At 48.6% G+C, this 19,495-nt stretch overlaps 1 protein-coding gene across 1 annotated transcript in view; it reads right to left on the reverse strand.

The window, feature by feature from the left end:
* The window catches only part of LOC137533433 (natural cytotoxicity triggering receptor 3-like), a 96,436-nt gene that overhangs the window by 38,886 nt on the left and 38,055 nt on the right, over positions 1–19,495 (reverse strand). The window contains exons 3-4 of the mRNA XM_068254824.1: positions 11,636–11,752; positions 8,318–8,339 (exon numbers count right to left, since the gene is read on the reverse strand). Of these exons, the coding sequence (XP_068110925.1) occupies positions 8,318–8,339; positions 11,636–11,752 (139 nt within the window). The remainder of the gene's footprint in view (positions 1–8,317; positions 8,340–11,635; positions 11,753–19,495) is intronic.

The following is a 19,495-nucleotide window of genomic DNA, read 5'->3' on the forward strand; positions in this document are numbered from 1 at the left end:
AGTCCCTTCCTGGAGGCAACCAAGATGGTCAGTGAGGAGCGGGCCTCTGTGTGCCAGTGGGTGCCCTTGGTTTGTCTACTGGAGCAGGCAATGGACAATTTAATGGAGCGTGGGGATGAAGCCCTGAGGCAGTTGGAAGAACAGAAGCAGATGGCAGCACAGTCCAGCTCAGAGGAGGGCTCACAGCAGGTAGTGGAAGAGTTGGAGGTCCCTAACCTGAATGAGGAGGAGGAGGAGGAGCAGAGTGCAGCAGGCGTTGTACGTGGATGGCGGTTTGAGGAGGACAACGACATGGCACAGGAAGAGGACAGGCATGTGTTATGGGACAGTGGCGAGGACGAGGAAGATCTTGCTGGCAGGGCCCACTTGTTTCCCATGGCTGTGCACATGTTGCGCTGCCTTCGCAGGGACCCCCGGGTGATCCAGATGCGTTCAAGGGAGGACATCTGGATTACCTTGATGCTTGATCCCCGTCTGAAGGGGAAGCTGGGAGACTTAATGACGCCATCCACCACCGAGCAACGCACAAGGGAGTTGAAGGAGGCCCTTGTGCGCAGACTACTGGAAGCATTCCCCCAGCCTTCCACCCCCACTGTAACTGCTCTGCCAAGCCAGCAAGAGGTGCCTGCCATTGCCACTAGCAGCACAACAACAACCACCAGCAGCAGCAGCAGCAGCAACTGGCGCCCCGGAGACCTGAAGAGCCTAAGCAAGAGCCTGTATGCAGTGCAGCAGCCCAGAACAGAGGTGCCCGCCACAGCATCCACCACCAACCAGCACAAGCAACGACTGACCACCATGGTGTCTGACTATATGGGGTCATCCAGCGGGCTCAATGACACCGACAGCCCCGTGGACCCCTTGGAGTACTGGGTCAAGAGACTGGACATCTGGAGCGAGCTTTCCCAGTACGCCCTGGAACTCCTATCCTGCCCTCCTTCCAGTGTCCTCTCAGAGAGATGCTTTAGTGCGGCCGGTGGCGTGGTCACAGAGAAGTGCTCTCGGCTCTCCCATGCCTCTGTGGACAAACTCACCTTCCTGAAAATCAACCAGGCTTGGGTGGAAGGTGAGTTCCTGGCCCCTATTGTCGGACACAGGGGGACATGAAGTGGCTGCTGCATGTGCTGTTGTTAACTATGCCTGCCTTTATAAAGCCAGTTACTATCTGCCTAGTGCCTACCTTGGTTAATTTTTTGGTGTTATGGTACTACTACCAGTAAGTTGCCATGGTCCTCCTTCTGAGCTGCTGAACTGACCGCCCGCTTTGTCCTCCTGACTCAGTCGCTTCTACACTCTGCGTTCACACTGCCCGAGTCACTGGGTGCATTTAATTTTTTGGCCAGCACTATGACGCTGTGCTACTACTACTACCACCAGTATGTTGCCATGGTCCTTCTGTGCTGCTGAACTGACCGCCCGCATTGTCCTCCTCCTCCTGACTCAGTCGCTTCCACCAATGTACTCTGTCTGCGTTATCACTGCTCGGGTCACCGGGTGCATTTAATTTTTTGGCCAGCACTATGACGCTGTGCTACTACTACTACCACCAGTATGTTGCCATGGTCCTTCTGTGCTGCTGAACTGACCGCCCGCATTGTCCTCCTCCTCCTGACTCAGTCGCTTCCACCAATGTACTCTGTCTGCGTTATCACTGCTCGGGTCACCGGGTGCATTTAATTTTTTGGCCAGCACTATGACGCTGTGCTGCCACTACTACCACCAGTATGTTGCCATGGTCCTTCTGTGCTGCTGCTGCTGCTGAACTGAACGCCCGCTTTGTCCTCCTCCTCCTCCTGACTCAGTCGCTACCACGGTACCACCAATGTACTCTGTCTGCGTTATCACTGCCCGGGTCACCGGGTGCATTTAATTTTTTGGCCAGCACTATGACGCTGTGCTGCTACTACTACCACCAGTATGTTGCCATGGTCCTTCTGTGCTGCTGCTGCTGAACTGAACGCCCGCTTTGTCCTCCTCCTCCTCCTGACTCAGTCGCTACCACGGTACCACCAATGTACTCTGTCTGCGTTATCACTGCCCGGGTCACCGGGTGCATTTAATTTTTTGGCCAGCACTATGACGCTGTGCTGCTACTGCTACTACTAGCACCAGTATGTTGGCATGGTCCTTCTGTGCTGCTGCTGCTGAACTGACCGCCCGCATTGTCCTCCTCCTCCTGACTCAGTTGCTTCCCGCTGCTGCACTCTGCGTTCACACTGCCCGGGTCACCAGTGCATTTAATTTTTTGGCCAGCACTATGACGCTGTGCTGCTACTACTACCACCAGTATGTTGGCATGGTCCTTCTGTGCTGCTGCTGCTGAACTGACCGCCCGCATTGTCCTCCTCCTCCTGACTCAGTCGCTTCCCGCTGCTGCACTCTGCGTTCACACAGCCCGGGTCACCGGGTGCATTTAATTTTTTGGCCAGCACTATGACGCTGTGCTGCTACTGCTACCACCAGTATGTTGCCATGGTCCTTCTGTGCTGCTGCTGCTGCTGAACTGAACGCCCGCTTTGTCCTCCTCCTCCTCCTGACTCAGTCGCTACCACGGTACCACCAATGCACTCTGTCTGCGTTATCACGGCCCGGGTCATCGGGTGCATTTAATTTTTTGGCCAGCACTATGACACTGTGTTACTACTACTACCACCAGTATGTTGCCATGGTCCTTCTGTGCTGCTGCTGCTGCTGAACTAAACGCCAGCTTTGTCCTCCTCCTCCTCCTGACTCAGTCGCTACCACGGTACCACCAATGCACTCTGTCTGCGTTATCACTGCCCGGGTCACCGGGTGCATTTAATTTTTTGGCCAGCACTATGACGCTGTGCTGCTACTACTAGCACCAGTATGTTGGCATGGTCCTTCTGTGCTGCTGCTGCTGCTGCTGAACTGAACGCCCGCTTTGTCCTCCTCCTCCTCCTCCTGACTCAGTCGCTACCACGGTACCACCAATGCACTCTGTCTGCGTTATCACTGCCCGGGTCACCGGGTGCATTTAATTTTTTGGCCAGCACTATGACGCTGTGCTGCTACTACTAGCACCAGTATGTTGCCATGGTCCTTCTGTGCTGCTGCTGCTGCTGAACTGAACGCCCGCTTTGTCCTCCTCCTCCTCCTGACTCAGTCGCTACCACGGTACCACCAATGTACTCTGTCTGCGTTATCACTGCCCGGGTCACCGGGTGCATTTAATTTTTTGGCCAGCACTATGACGCTGTGCTGCTACTGCTACTACTACCACCAGTATGTTGGCATGGTCCTTCTGTGCTGCTGCTGCTGAACTGACCGCCCGCATTGTCCTCCTCCTCCTGACTCAGTCGCTTCCCGCTGCTGCACTCTGCGTTCACACTGCCCGGGTCACCGGGTGCATTTAATTTTTTGGCCAGCACTATGACGCTGTGCTGCTACTACTACCACCAGTATGTTGCCATGGTCCTTCTGTGCTGCTGCTGCTGCTGCTGCTGAACTGAACGCCCGCTTTGTCCTCCTCCTCCTCCTGACTCAGTCGCTACCACGGTACCACCAATGCACTCTGTCTGCGTTATCACGGCCCGGGTCACCGGGTGCATTTAATTTTTTGGCCAGCACTATGACGCTGTGCTGCTACTACTACCACCAGTATGTTGGCATGGTCCTTCTGTGCTGCTGCTGCTGAACTGACCGCCCGCATTGTCCTCCTCCTCCTGACTCAGTCGCTTCCCGCTGCTGCACTCTGCGTTCACACAGCCCGGGTCACCGGGTGCATTTAATTTTTTGGCCAGCACTATGACGCTGTGCTGCTACTGCTACCACCAGTATGTTGCCATGGTCCTTCTGTGCTGCTGCTGCTGCTGAACTGAACGCCCGCTTTGTCCTCCTCCTCCTCCTGACTCAGTCGCTACCACGGTACCACCAATGCACTCTGTCTGCGTTATCATGGCCCGGGTCACCGGGTGCATTTAATTTTTTGGCCAGCACTATGACACTGTGCTACTACTACTACCACCAGTATGTTGCCATGGTCCTTCTGTGCTGCTGCTGCTGCTGAACTAAACGCCAGCTTTGTCCTCCTCCTCCTCCTGACTCAGTCGCTACCACGGTACCACCAATGCACTCTGTCTGCGTTATCACTGCCCGGGTCACCGGGTGCATTTAATTTTTTGGCCAGCACTATGACGCTGTGCTGCTACTACTAGCACCAGTATGTTGGCATGGTCCTTCTGTGCTGCTGCTGCTGCTGAACTGAACGCCCGCTTTGTCCTCCTCCTCCTCCTCCTGACTCAGTCGCTACCACGGTACCACCAATGTACTCTGTCTGCGTTATCACTGCCCGGGTCACCGGGTGCATTTAATTTTTTGGCCAGCACTATGACGCTGTGCTGCTACTACTAGCACCAGTATGTTGCCATGGTCCTTCTGTGCTGCTGCTGCTGCTGCTGAACTGAACGCCCGCTTTGTCCTCCTCCTCCTCCTGACTCAGTCGCTACCACGGTACCACCAATGCACTCTGTCTGCGTTATCACTGCCCGGGTCACCGGGTGCATTTAATTTTTTGGCCAGCACTATGACGCTGTGCTGCTACTACTAGCACCAGTATGTTGGCATGGTCCTTCTGTGCTGCTGCTGCTGCTGAACTGAACGCCCGATTTGTCCTCCTCCTTCTCCTCCTCCTGACTCAGTCGCTACCACGGTACCACCAATGTACTCTGTCTGCGTTATCACTGCCCGGGTCACCGGGTGCATTTAATTTTTTGGCCAGCACTATGACGCTGTGCTGCTACTACTAGCACCAGTATGTTGCCATGGTCCTTCTGTGCTGCTGCTGCTGCTGCTGAACTGAACGCCCGCTTTGTCCTCCTCCTCCTCCTGACTCAGTCGCTACCACGGTACCACCAATGCACTCTGTCTGCGTTATCACTGCCCGGGTCACCGGGTGCATTTAATTTTTTGGCCAGCACTATGACGCTGTGCTGCTACTACTACCACCAGTATGTTGGCATGGTCCTTCTGTGCTGCTGCTGCTGAACTGACCGCCCGCTTTGTCCTCCTCCTCCTGACTCAGTCGCTTCCCGCTGCTGCACTCTGCGTTCACACTGCCCGGGTCACCGGGTGCATTTAATTTTTTGGCCAGCACTATGACGCTGTGCTGCTACTACTACCACCAGTATGTTGCCATGGTCCTTCTGTGCTGCTGCTGCTGCTGCTGCTGAACTGAACGCCCGCTTTGTCCTCCTCCTCCTGACTCAGTCGCTACCACGGTACCACCAATGCACTCTGTCTGCGTTATCACGGCCCGGGTCACCGGGTGCATTTAATTTTTTGGCCAGCACTATGACACTGTGCTACTACTACTACCACCAGTATGTTGCCATGGTCCTTCTGTGCTGCTGCTGCTGAACTGACCGCCCGCATTGAGCCTCCTCCTCCTGACTCAGTCGCTTCCACCAATGTACTCTGTCTGCGTTCACACTGCCCGGGTCACCGGGTGCATTTAATTTTTTGGCCAGCACTATGACACTGTGCTACTACTACTACCACCAGTATGTTGCCATGGTCCTTCTGTGCTGCTGCTGCTGAACTGACCGCCCGCATTGTCCTCCTCCTCCTGACTCAGTCGCTTCCACCAATGTACTCTGTCTGCGTTCACACTGCCCGGGTCACCGGGTGCATTTTATTTTTTGGCCAGCACTATGACGCTGTGCTGCTACTACTACTACCAGTATGTTGCCGTGGTCCTTCTGTGCTGCTGAACTGACCGCCCGCATAGTCCTTCTCCTGACTCAGTCGCTACCACCACTGCACTCTGCGTTCACACTGCCCGTGTCCACTGACAACTCTGCTGCGATGTCATTGCTAATTGCTGCAAAAAAAACAAAAAAAAAAATTACAAAAACCTCTCTGGGGCCTTTTTGGCGTCAGCCACTCATCCTCCTCCAGCGGTACCTTCGCCGCCAAGTGCCATTGGAACTTGCCTTCACCTCTTTGACTGCTTAACGCGTATATCCCTTTTTAAAACCACTTATTACCAATTAATAGCCCCATTTAAAGTGTTGATTTCACTTTAAAATCCATTTTCTCTAGAAAAAAAACATTTTTGGAATTTTTTATGTTGAAGTTATGTTGCCCCTTATCACCTCGATAATCCATGCAATTTGGGGGATTGTAGCATGTATGGGGGCTTTGTTATTAACGTTAAAAGAAAATCCACCTCCGGGCGGGAATCCACGCGTGATTACGCCATTCACGGCAGAAAATCCGCGTGGTTGCGTGGACGCGGACGAAAATCCGCATGCGGCGGGGCCGAATGCGGCTTTTTTTTGCAACCACGTGGATTGCCGAATTCGTGGATGAGGCACATCCGAGCATCCCTGCATAACACATCATCGTTGGATCTAAATAATGTTGAGAACTTAAAAGTACATGGACATGTGTCACATTCTTTAGGGACTGTATTAGTGTAACAGACTTAGGCTATCATTCATAAACGTGTGGTCGGTAATGCAAATCAGTGCGGGAAAACACCGCTGCCGGTATTTTACACTTCTGTGTGGTCATTCATAAAAAAGTGTACAGTTGCGATAGCAGTGCGGAGATTTGCCGAGCTAGGCTAGCGGTAGGTTTGCGGAGACACAGGAAGCTGCCGAGTTGATACATTTCTCTGTTTTCCGCTCTACTGCAGCTACGTGGGAGGTCTGTGTCTCAATTAACTTAACATTGTCATCGCCACATCAGAGGGAGCAGTACTTCCTGACCTCACATCGCTTGCGGAAATCTTTATGAATTACCATTTTGTTACATTTGTTACGATAGTCACCGCACAAGGCAGTGATTTATCACTCTGCTCGGTAATGTCAGCTTTTCATGCGGAAAGAGCCTTTATGAATGAAGATCTTGCTATGTGTTCGGTAAAGTCGGCTGTTTTCAGCATTTCCGCACGCGGAAATGCTTTATGAATGATAGCCATCGAGGTTGATTCACTAAACCATGCCAACTCATAGCATAGCCGCGCTAGCGTTTTGCATGCATTATAACGTGTGTAATGATTTTCTCACACAATCGCGAATTTTCAGGAGCAAACGCGGCATAAAATTCATGTTTGCGTCTGAAAACGGCAAAACGCTAGCGCGGCCGTGCAATGAGTTAGCACGGTTTTGTGAATCAACCCCATTGTATACTTGTATATGACTAGGCCACAGGCGGTTATCAATGTCCCTCATGGGCTACAGAGAGAAATACAGAGAGGAGCCTAAATGATAATCAGGCCCTAACTGTGGTGAAGCTGCATGGGCTCTAGAGTAGAAGGGGCCGCTCTGCGACTGCATGACCTACATGGGCCTAGGTCTGCCTCTGATAACCTGCAAATATAACTTAAGACCTCTCCAACCATGTTTTTCCCTTAAGCTCTTTGTAATGTGCCCCCATGGACTTGTGCTGGACTGTCTATGAGAATGGCCAGAAGCAACAAGCTTTAAAGAGAACCCGAGGCGGGGTTCTTACAACGCAATCCCCATACAGAGGCTGGGTCTGTCTATAGAGCCCAGCCTCTGTTGCTATTTAGCTTCCTCCAAAACCCCCCCTGCGCGCTGTGAGACCCCATTAATCACAGCCGCGCTGTCGACACGTAGCGTGTCGCAACGGCCTGTGTTTATCTCACTAATGTCAGTCTCCGCTCTCCCCCGCCTCCTGAATTGCTCCAGTCCCCGCCCATGTCCCTTCCCTCTTCGCTGATTGGAGGGAAGGGACGCGGGCGGGGACCAGAGCGATGCAGGAGGCGGGGGAGAGCGGAGACTGACATTAGAGAGGTAAACACAGTCGCACAGCGCGGCTGTGATTTATGGGGTCTCACAGCGCGCAGAGGGGTTTCGGGGAGATCTGATTAGCAACAGAGGCTGGGCTCTATAGACAGACCCAGTCTCTGTATGGGGATTGCGTTGTAAGAACCCCGCCTCGGGTTCTCTTTAAGAGGAACTGTAACCCAGGATTGAACTTTATCCCAATCAGTAGCTGAAACCTCTTTTCCATCTTTACCTTTTTCTGGAATCGATCATCAGGGACGCATATATGGCTGATATTGTGGTGAAACCCCTCCTACAGCATGATGTCAGGATGTCAGGATGATCTAATCGAGAAAAGGTGAAGAAGGTATCAGCTACTGATTGGAATGAAGTTCAATTCTGGGTTAAAGTTCCTATTTAATCTGGCTCTGGTCACTTCAGGGTGTCTGTTATCATTTAATTCTCACTTATATTTACACTGATGGTGTACTTTCCAATAGCAGAGGAACATGTGAAGCAAAGTAAGACATTTCTGAAAGCAGAAAGAATGCTGAACTTACACGTCATGGGTAGATACTGCACCTGTGTGGAATAGAAAAGACAATGTTATAAAATAATTTTAACATATGTAATCTTTTGAATCAGGCAAAATCAGCGCTGGAAATGTGGGTGCGCCAGGCGCCCCCACAGGCTGTAATGTGTGTTACAGCTAAAGCGGCACTCAGGAAGGAATTTGGGCACCGCGAAGGGATGGAGCTTAAAGTACAGTAAAGACACTGTATGTAATTCAGCCACCAGCAATAACTGGGAGCCGAATTACATCTTCCCCCACAGTTCATGGCGGCCTGGAGGGGGAATAGTAATTAATGCTGCCGGGAATCTTGCAGGAGCAGGGTGAGACTCTTTCAGCTTTTCCCTGCGCCCAAATCTCCCAGTGCCTTAATTACATGTATATATAATCTTTTCTTTATTACTCTTTGGAAGATAACCAATAGTATCTCTGAATTCAGAAGGCTGTCTTTAATGTGATTTCAGGAGAACTCCACCCCAGCCCCTACTCCTAATCATAAATGGATCTGCTGTGACCCAAGTACAATCATTCAAGTCCTTGGGTCCATAATCTCTAACAACCCAAAATGGGAAAGCAACACTGCTGCCACCATCAATAACTCCCATAGAGGATGTACCACTCATGGCAGCTGAAAAAGTTTGGCCTATCACAGAAAGCAATGGTGCAGTTCAGTGGCGTTTCTAGTGTCAAGCGGCAAGGGCGGCCCATCCCGGGTGTCATCATGGTGGAGGGGGGAGGGGACACTCGGAGCCCTGTGCAGTGGCCCATATCTGTTGTGCTCGATGCTGGGGGGGTTTGCAAGTAGCCTTGCAGCAATGGCAGCCGCAGGCCTGCGTAAACTTCTGCAGCCACCAACTTTCATCCACACGCATCATGCCAGATGCCACATCATCGCTTTATATCTGTGTTGAGATGGAATTCTCCTCACGCTTGTTACTGTGGTTGCTTTTTAGCAAACCAATCTTGTAAGTAGAATTTCTTGTATCATTTATCCAGTTCTCTGGAATGCTAAACTATACTGGCGCTCCTGGTCAATTTATTTTTAGGGCCCGTTTCCACTGTTGCGACGCGATTTCGCCGGCATCCCGACGCTTGTAAAAACGCATGCGGATGCGTTTCCGCATGCGTTTTTACCCGCGATTTCGCGTGCGATTAACCATGACTCTGCCAGGGCAAAATAACATTGAAAAAGGTGCGAAATCGCACGCGAATCGCGGGTAAAAACGCATGTAAAAAACGCATGCGTTTTTCCTATTAAATACATTAGCGGCGATTCGCATGGATTCCCGACGCAGGCGTTTTCTGTGGGTCCCGTCGTGCAGATTTGGCCCGCCGCCAAATCGCTCCCGCACGCCGCACATATGGAAACAGCCCCGGCCACTTTAATGTACCAAGCGAATCCGCATGTCGGCGCCGCATGCGGATTCGCTATGGTGGAAACGAGCCCTTAAAGGCTTGCAAGTGCTCCAGGCCAATTTATTTTAGCACTTTTTTAAATGTATTTGTTGCATTTCCTTGCTACTAATTAGAACTGCTGTAATGTGTATTTAGGGCCACTGGTCACTAGGGGGCAGTGTGAGACAATAACAGGACTTCTGCTCTCAGTTTCTATATCCTCTGCCAGCAGAGAGACCAGAGAGACATCAAAGCATTCCAAGTATTTTCAGCACATCAAGTTCTGCTGGCTGAAGTCAAAAGCAGTGCACTTACAGTATCTTAAATGAGAAAATTCAGTTGAAGCTGCTAATGGGTTAAAGTATATCACTGTCAATTCAGGATCTATTTGTTTTAAAAATTAAACACCAGACCAGGAGCGGTGGTTAGTTCATAGCTAGTCTGTTCCCACAACAGAAACTTCTTATCGCTTCTTATAAGCTGCAAATCATTCTGGCTTGCATGTAAATTTCACGCAGATTGTAGGCAGCTTGAAATTGGCCCAGTCATCTGCACTTCCTGTGGATTTTGATTGGCCGCCACCCAGGTCCAAGCTGCATACAATCTGCATGAAATTTGCCGCAAGCTAGAAATATTTGCTCGTAGATTGACCCTAGTCATCATTCATCTCCTGTAACATGGAAATACATCAGCTCCTTCATCTTAGAGGAGAAGGCAGAGCAAACACAGAGAATACCCAATTTGGAGGTCTAAGGGATTTTAATGGGGAATATCTCTCTCTCTCTCTCTCTCTCTCTCTCTCTCTCTCTCTCTCTCTATATATATATATATATATATATATTTATTAGATTAGGAAGGAGAAAGAAAGTCACATGTCATTGTTCAGCAGATTAAAACCAAATTGCATTAAGAAATAGCTGATACTCTGATTATCAAGAGCCTAACTACTTCTGGGGACTGAAGTGTTGTCCTTCACGAAACGCAACAAATTTGCTTTCTGTTCATATGGGACTGATGATTACATACATTACATTTATACCCCCCAAATCCCCTGTGCATAATCCACGACTTTCTTGGTCGTGGATTTTGCTGCTCATGGAGTCAGAGCTTACGGCTGCAGCTCTGCCTCCATGCGCGTCAATCGCCGCACGGATTTCCGCCTCTCCCCCGCCCCTCTCAGTGAAGGCAGATCGAGAGGGGCGGGGAGAGGTGGCGATCAGCGGGGATTGATGCGCTAAGAGGCGGAGCTACAGCCACAAGCTCTGCCTCATCAGGAAGTGCTCCCCGGAGTTGGGAGAGGGGATTTGGGGGGGTATAAACCCCCCGTTTTGCCGCGGGAATGTGGAGGTTTAGCACCATCTATAGTGCTTTACAGTAATCACATGCTGTTAGACTTGCTTCAGAGTCTCTTTAATCATTCAGCCTTATGTTACGTCCAACCTGATTGGCTGGTAACACTGCACTGCATCAACATCATATATGGCTATACTCGCTGAAACCCTTTGGTCCAATTTTCAATATATTGTTTGTCTATTGGAATTTCAGATATTCGGGGTGACCCAAAACTACTAGGAAAGTATAGGGGACTAAAAGAGACCAAAAAGCCCACCTACTAAAAAGCAATGCTTAGTGTGACCTGCCCTCTTAAAACAGAAGGTATTTGCAATATTGTGTAATAAAAATAGTTTTTTATCCCCTGAACCATGTGACGTTCTTTTTCCTTCCTAATCTGATCTCTCTCTCTCTCTCTCTCTCTGTATATATATATATACTCCCCATAAACTACCATATAACCTATAAATTGCCTATATATAACAAGGGAGGCGGGGTAATCTACTCTGGTAGTGGACTCTTTTACTAGTGCTTGACTATTTTTGAGTCTTACACCTGGAAAGTCACTGAGAATACCCACCCTGTTTCTTGCACCACCAATATACAACTCCCAGGATAAGTAGAAAGATGATCATGGCTGGTATGACATAATATATTTGGTCATTGGTAGGTCTTTTTGCTTCTGTACCTGCAAAACCTGGAAGGAGAGAAGTATAAATGTAAATAGAAAGAATAAGAGCAGTAGGAGGGGAATACTCCAATCCTGCTCAGGCAGTTCCTCTTCACTGTATTTTTATCTACATCATTCCTTAAGCTGAATAATCACCTAATGATCAATCAGGGAACCTGACAGCGACGCCTCCCAATGAATGAGGTTCCCCAATCCTCCTACCCACGGGAACATTGAAGGGTGCGAATGAGAGGTCAAATGATTATGGTAATTTGCGCAGCAGTCATTGGGGATATTAAAAATCTGATCCATTGCAATAGTCGTTATCGCGGCACCTTGCCAAATGTCGTTCGCGTGATTGCACTCCTGTACCCACATGGCGAGATCACAAAAACAAACAATCGTTTTTCGCTCATACAAAATCTCCAGTCATTCGAAAAATTGTGGTAAAAATTGCGTAGTTGGTTTGGGCCTTAACTCTCCTCTCCACCATTTACACCTTCAGTATATGATATCTACTCCAGTTTATCCTTTCAAGCAGCAGCATAGCAATAGGGGATGTAGAAGTTGTGACTGCACCTGGGACCCTCCTTCTGCTGCTGATCTTAATCTGTCTTTCTATTTGTAGGATGATGCAGTTAAATTAGTGATATCTCATCCAATTATTGTAAAGTATATGGAGAAATCCCTTTAAAGCGTACCAGTGACATAGAACTTTCTATAGTGAAGGGTGAGCAAATCAGGCAGAGGAGAGTAAAGGAGGAAATGACATCAGAATTGGCTTCAAAATAGCCACACTTAAAATGGGAAATGCGAAGAAGGATTTTCTCTTTTTTTAGTGTAGAAAAATCACTAAAATCAAAACGTGGACAATGCAATACATATGTTATTTAAGTAGAGCAAGTATTTATCTACTTATATATGTGTTTTTTTTTCTGAGATAGTATGGTTGACAGCTCCTCTTTAAAGAGAACCCGAGGTGGGGATCTTAGAACGAAATCTATACACAGAGGCTGGGTCTGGCTATAGTGCCCAGCCTCTGTTGCTATTTGAATCCTCGCTAAGTCCCCCCTGCGCTCCTTTCTCCCCCATAAGACAAGACAAGACAAATAACATTTATATTGCGCTTTTCTCCTTGCGGACTCAAAGCGCCAAATTACAGCCGCGCTGGCGACACGCAGCGTGTCGCAGCGGGCTGTATTTACCTCCCTAGTGTCACTCACGCCGCTCCCCCGCCTCCTGCAGAGCGCCGGTCCCCGCCCACGTCCCTTCCCTCACCGCTGATTGGAGGGAAGGGACACGGGCAGGGACCGGCGCTCTGCAGGAGGCGGGGGGAGCGGCGTGAGTGACATTAGCTAGGTAAACATTGCCCGACAGTGCGGCGGTAATTTATGGGCTAGAACGAAGCGCAGGGGTGACTTAGGGGGGGATTCAAAAAGCAACAGAGGCTGGGCCCTATACCCAGACCCAGCCTCTGTGTATAGATTTCATTCTAAGATCCCCACCTCGGGTTCTCTTTAACTTTCCTGGCGGTAAGCCCGAGCTGAGCTCGGGCTATGCCGCGCAGGAGGATTTCTCAGGCCCTGCTGGGCCGATTCGCATAATTTTTTTTGCAACACGCAGCTAGCACTTTGCTAGCTGCGTGTGCATTCCGATCGCCGCCGCCACCCACCCGAGGAGTGGATCGGGACTCCCTTTGACGTCACGACGTCGGTGACGTCATCCCGCCCCGTCACCCTGGCGACGGGGTAAGCCCTTCAGGAAATCACGTTCTTTGAACGGGATTTCCTGATCAAAGATCGCCGGAGGCGATCGAAGCGGGCGGGGGGATGCCGCTGCACAGCGGCTATCATGTAGCGAGCCCTAGGCTCGCTACATGATTTAAAATGTTTTTTTTTTTTTAAAAAGACTGCTGCACTGCCCCCTGGCGGTTTCTAATAGACCTGGGCTAAGCAGGAAAAGTTCTGAGTGGCACTCCCTGTGCTGGCCTGTATTGAGACAGTGTGAGTATAGTAAAGGCTAAACAGTTCTCACCAGATCACCGACGTCTTCCTGAATCCTTACTGCTGGGACGTGTGCACAATGGATAGTGTGAAGAAAGATCATGCATACCATAAACCAGAAGAACAAAGAAGCAGAATTCCGGGCACCTTCCGTCCAAACTCTTTATTAGCAGTGACATCAAAATAGATGGCTTGTAGTTGGCACATCCAGGTTGTGGATTATCAGGTGGTGGTGAGATGGAGGTGGGAGGGTGCCAGGCACCAGATGGGGCTTGCGACGGCCATTTCACGTCTCACTAGACGCTTGGTCACGCTGCGCTCCAATACAGAGGCGAATTGCGGACTTCCGGTAAAATGCGGGGATAGTCCCCGCCTCTTCCGGATGCCGCACACGCCATTGGCGAGAGGAGATCTGTGGGGCAGTCCAGCCAGCGGAAATGTGTCCCGGAGGGAGTGGCAGTCCAGATTGATTGGCAGCCATGTGAGGTGTGGCGAAAGCACGCATCCCTCCCATTGCTCAGATCCGCAATGCTGTATGGGTAATGTAGTTTGGTAGCGGCGGCGACACATTTCCGCTGGCTGGACTGCCCCACAGATCTCCTCTCACCAATGGCGTGTGCGGCATCCGGAAGAGGCGGGACTATCCCCGCATTTTACCGGAAGTCCGCAATTCGCCTCTGTATTGGAGCGCAGCGTGACCAAGCGTCTAGTGAGACGCGAAACGGCCGTCGCAAGCCCCATCTGGTGCCCGGCACCCCCCCACCTCCATCTCACCACCACCTGATAATCCACAACCTGGATGTGCCAACTACAAGCCATCTATTTTGATGTCACTGCTAATAAAGAGTTTGGACGGAAGGGGCCTGGAATTCCGCTTCTTTGTTCTTCTGGTTTATGGTTTCTAATAGACCGCCAGGAGGGTTAAGGACATCTGGATGATTGACCACCATCTGTAGCTAAGTATATAAAGTAAGTATTCATTAAATGTTAAATATTTTACATGTAAGTGCTGTCTTTTCATTATTTTTATGTGCTCTGAAACCAGAAGAATCCCATTACAAATAATCAGCCTGATTCATCAAGTTGCACTGCTAAATTGAAGGAGCACCCGCTCTCCCTGCCTTACATAGCAGCGCTCGCTGCTATGTAAGGAGCGTGCCTTCCTTAGTTACGCACATTGCGTACATAGCAACTAGCGTAACTTTAACTGTAGGCGGTCCTGTGAAGGGCCATTACTGCGATATTTCACTCGCGGGGGCTACTATGCAATTACAACTATATAGTTTAACACAGTAGCAGCCAGCGAGAGAAGTATGCGGTAATGATACTTCACAGGACCGCCCGCAGTAGAAGTTATGCACATTGCTATGTCCGCAATGCGTGTAACGAAGGAAGGCACGCTCCTTACATAGCAGCGAGCGCTGCTTTGTAAGTCAGGGAAAGCGGGTGCTCCTTCACATTAAGCTGCGCTGCTTTGGTGATAAATAGATTCAAAACTTTTGTGAATTTATTACACTAGTCCATTCTATTCTCTACACCTTATTCTTTCTTCTCCTTTCCTTAGTCTTAATTTCCCAATCTATCCTTTCAACGTTCCTACCCCTGCTCTATTTTCTATACCTTATTCTTTAGCTGGCCATACACTGGCCCGATTTCCCGCCGATCACTGGGATCGAATCTGCTGTCAAATAGTTCGCGCTAAACGCATCGGACCGATTGATTTCCTCCTGATATCAATCGGTCCGTCGATCGCGCCATGCGGGAAATAACCGTCGATCACCCGCGGGTAGGGAGCGCGTCGCTTGCGGCATACGATTCGGGACATTTCGACGCATGTATACATTACCTGAGGCTGGCTCCCGGGTATCCCGTCCGTCACTGCTCCCGTTATGGCGCCTCCAGCATCCTCGTATAACTTCCGCTGTCATGCCAGTGACAGCGGGAGTACAACTAGAGGGCGCTCTATTTGAACTTCCGCTGTCACTGGTGTGATAGCGTTAAGTTCTATGCGGATGCCGTACACCGGAGCCGGAGGTGCCACATGACGGGGACATCACGCCCGGGAGCCAGCATCAGGTAATGTATGCCGGGCGGGGGGAGTGGCGGCAGCAGCAGCTCAGCAGATTGTGAATCGGTTTCAGGCTGAAATCGATTCACAATCTGTTTGCAGTAAAGGCAGCCATACGATCCCTATCTGATCAGATTCGATCAGAGAGGGATCTGTCTGTTGGTCGATCTGATGGCAAATCGACCAGTGTATGGCCACCTTAAGTCTTTCTTTTGTCTATGCATATGTTCAATACTATGTATGTATGTATGTATGTATGTATGTATGTATGTATGTATGTATGTATGTATCTATCTATCTATCTATCTATCTATCTATCTATCTATCTATCTATCTATCTATCTATCTGTGATGAGCGAAAATGCTGATATTCTCTTCTCATTAATTTCCCCGAAAATAATGTAAAATTCGACTTTCGAGCAAATATGCCATTAAAAATCATTTTATACGTTTGTGATTTTTTTGGGGGCGAATTTTCCCGGTAAACAAACTATTGTTGCGCTTTCTGCAGTTAAAATATCGATATTTTGTGAATTTTCGCATCAGAAAGAAAAAATAGTTTTCTTTTACCATGTTGCAAAAATACAGTGTATTTTCACTAATATTTTCTCGAAATCAAAAATAGCATTTTCGATGCCAAAATTACTTTGGTGAAAATTTGCAAGCAACACTGCTATCTATTCATCCAACCTCATTTCCATCCATCATATTCTGTCTTCTCCACTGTTTGCGCCTCCAATCCATCATCTGCGTATTCCTCTTTATTCATTTTATTCTATCTATCTATCTTCTCAACTATACTTTGCATCAAGAAAAAAGAATGGCAGTGCTCATAGACCATTGTTGCACCTGACACACTCCTACAGGCACAACTGTGCTCATTACAGCTGAAAACTAATGAGACCTCACCATTTACTGTAGAGAGACATCAGTTCCACATGTTGCAATACACATTAGCAGGGATGCCTTGTGCAGGCTTCTCTCACGTCCCCACCTTAAAGGAATCATGAACCAAAATTTAAAAAATTAGGTTTACTCACCTGAGACTATCTGCAGCGCGTACGTACAAAAAAGGGCATCGGGAAAAAAGGGTGCGGGGTGAAAACAATAATATTGTTTTGTATTAAGTGTACAAATAATGTTTATAAAACTATAAATCATTAAATAATGTGTATGAAATCGGCAATAGTGAAAACGTTAATCTTCTCTGTTTCTAAAGTGAAACTTATAATTACGTTTGTTAAAAAAATGATTATACAGTAAGTTTAATCGTTATAATTGTATATTATTGTGATTAACCTTCATTTATGGTTTCTTCTTATAATAAAATCTGAAAATATTGTTTATAACGATGATATAAATATAATTATGTTCATGATAAGTGCTGTAAAACATTAGTAAGTATTACTAAAATTTTACTAAAACTATACCTAACCCTACTCTTACACAGAACCCTCCCTGTACCTATCCCTAACCCCTAGACCCCCCTGGTGGTGCCTAAACCTAAGACTCCCCTGGTGGTGCCTAAACCTAAGACCCCCCTGGTGGTGCCTAAACCTAAGACCCCCCCCTCCCCCCCCCCCCTGGTGGTGCCTAACCCTAACCACCCCCCTTAATGATCGCTTTATTATGTGGATAATAATGTTTTACAAATAGTGACTGTAAAAAATATATTGCAATTTAAAGTTACGTACTGATCACTTTATTTTGTGAATAATAATGTTTTACAAACAGTAAGGGATAAAATGTTAAATAATGTTTTAGTTAAATAGGATAAATATGTTTAGTATTTTTATACACGTTATTCGTCACGGGTGCATTTTCTAAACATAAATCATCACATGCACAGTTATAAAACATTAAAAATCTCCGGGCGCCGTTTGTAAAATGTTATTTATCTCCGGCGGCCCTTTTTCCTGTTCGGCGCCCATTAAACAATATTTATTATGGGAGTGAATGGCGGCGCCCTTTTTGTCCACTAGCTGCCTGCGCCCTTTTTTCCCAGCCCCATCTGCAGCACCCTTGCAGCCGACTGTCCCACGCTGACCACTCCGCTCTCCGTGGACTTAATAGGGACTGTTTGCAAATATTTGTCTACAAAATGTTGTATGATTCGTTGTCAGTGGCTGAACAGATGCAGTCATTAGAACGATTGTGAAGATAGCAGAAGGTTTTTTCTCTCCCTGCCCTTAGTTGTCCGTGTCTCTCAGGACAGGGAAAAGAAAATTTGTCCCCCACGGGGCTCCCTGCGGCTTCTTTTACCATATCTGCTCCACTATACCTTATTTTACTATATTAGTATCTCTTCACCATATTCTATATGCTTGTTTCTGTCCTCACAGTAGTATAATTCTCAGTTCTGTGATTGCCACCATATTCTGTCTGCCCCTCTATTGTTATTTATCATTCAGTTCTTTACACTTTACTAATCTTTACTAATCATTCCACCCTCTCTTTCTGTGTCCTCCTCCTGCTCTGCATGTCCTGTGAAAGAAAAGCGCTTTACAAATGTGATTGTTATTATAGGAGGCCAGAGAGCACATAGAAGAAAGAAAAATACAAGAACTCAACTCTGTGAGCCTGGAACACAATTAAAGAGGAACTGTAACGACAAAACGTCCCCTGGGGGGTACTCACCTCGGGTGGGGGAAGCCTCCGGATCCTAATGAGGCTTCCCACGCCGTCCTCCATCCGTCAGGGGTCTCGCTGCAGCCCTCCGTACAGCGGTGACGTAATATTTACCTTCCTGGCTCCTGCGCAGGCGCTCTGACGGCTGTCGGCTCCGAAGTAGGCGGAAATACCCGATCGCCGTCGGGTCTGCTCTACTGCGCAGGCGCAAGTTTCCGGCGCCTGCGCAGTAGAGCGGACCCGACGGAGATCGGGTATTTCCGTCTATTTCCGTGCCGAAAGCAGCCACAGCGCCCCCGCTGGAGCCAGCAAAGGTAAATATTGAAGCTACAGTCGGCTCTGTCGCCGGCTGTTCGGAGGGCTGCAGCGAGACCCCCGTGGGACAGAGGACGGCGTGGGAAGCCTCATTAGGATCTGGAGGCTTCCCCCACCCGAGGTGAGTACCCCCCAGGGGAGGTTTTTGTTGTTACAGAGTCTCTTTAAGGCTTTTGTCCTGATTAGACATTTGTTTTGGGTGGCAGTTTTGGCACAATCACTTTACGGCACACTGTTCTGCCCCCAGCTGAGCAGCATGTAGGGATTTAATGGATCTATGGAGAGGTTTGCAGGGTGTGAGGGAGTAAGTGAGCAGCATTACACTGTGGGGACTTCCTATGAGGCTCCTATAGGGAACACATTTCATCATGTGAGGCATTCCATTCTGGTGGATCACTGAGGAGGAGGCTAGCAAGGTTGGATGGTACCTTGGCACAATTTATATTGATTGTGAAAACAGTTTTGGATGAGGAATATCTTAAAGCAGACCTGCACTCGGAAATCCCTCTCTGCTCTTAAAGATAAGCAACAGCATAATAACCTTTAAAGAAAAACATTTCTTTGTTACAGCTGATACAAACCCTGCAATAGATCTGCAGTCTGTCTATTTCCTGCTTTCATGGAAGCAGACATTGGCCTCAACCGGTGCTAACTCAGTTTGCATGTCTTAAGGCTTTGCACGTGCAAACTAGGGTGCTTAGTAGTTTGCACAGCAAAGCTGTTGCTGTTCGCGTGCTATTTTAGCGCGCATAAAGT

The sequence above is a fragment of the Hyperolius riggenbachi genome, chromosome 9 (genome assembly GCF_040937935.1).
Source record: "Hyperolius riggenbachi isolate aHypRig1 chromosome 9, aHypRig1.pri, whole genome shotgun sequence".
NCBI classification, from domain to species: Eukaryota; Metazoa; Chordata; class Amphibia; order Anura; family Hyperoliidae; genus Hyperolius; species Hyperolius riggenbachi.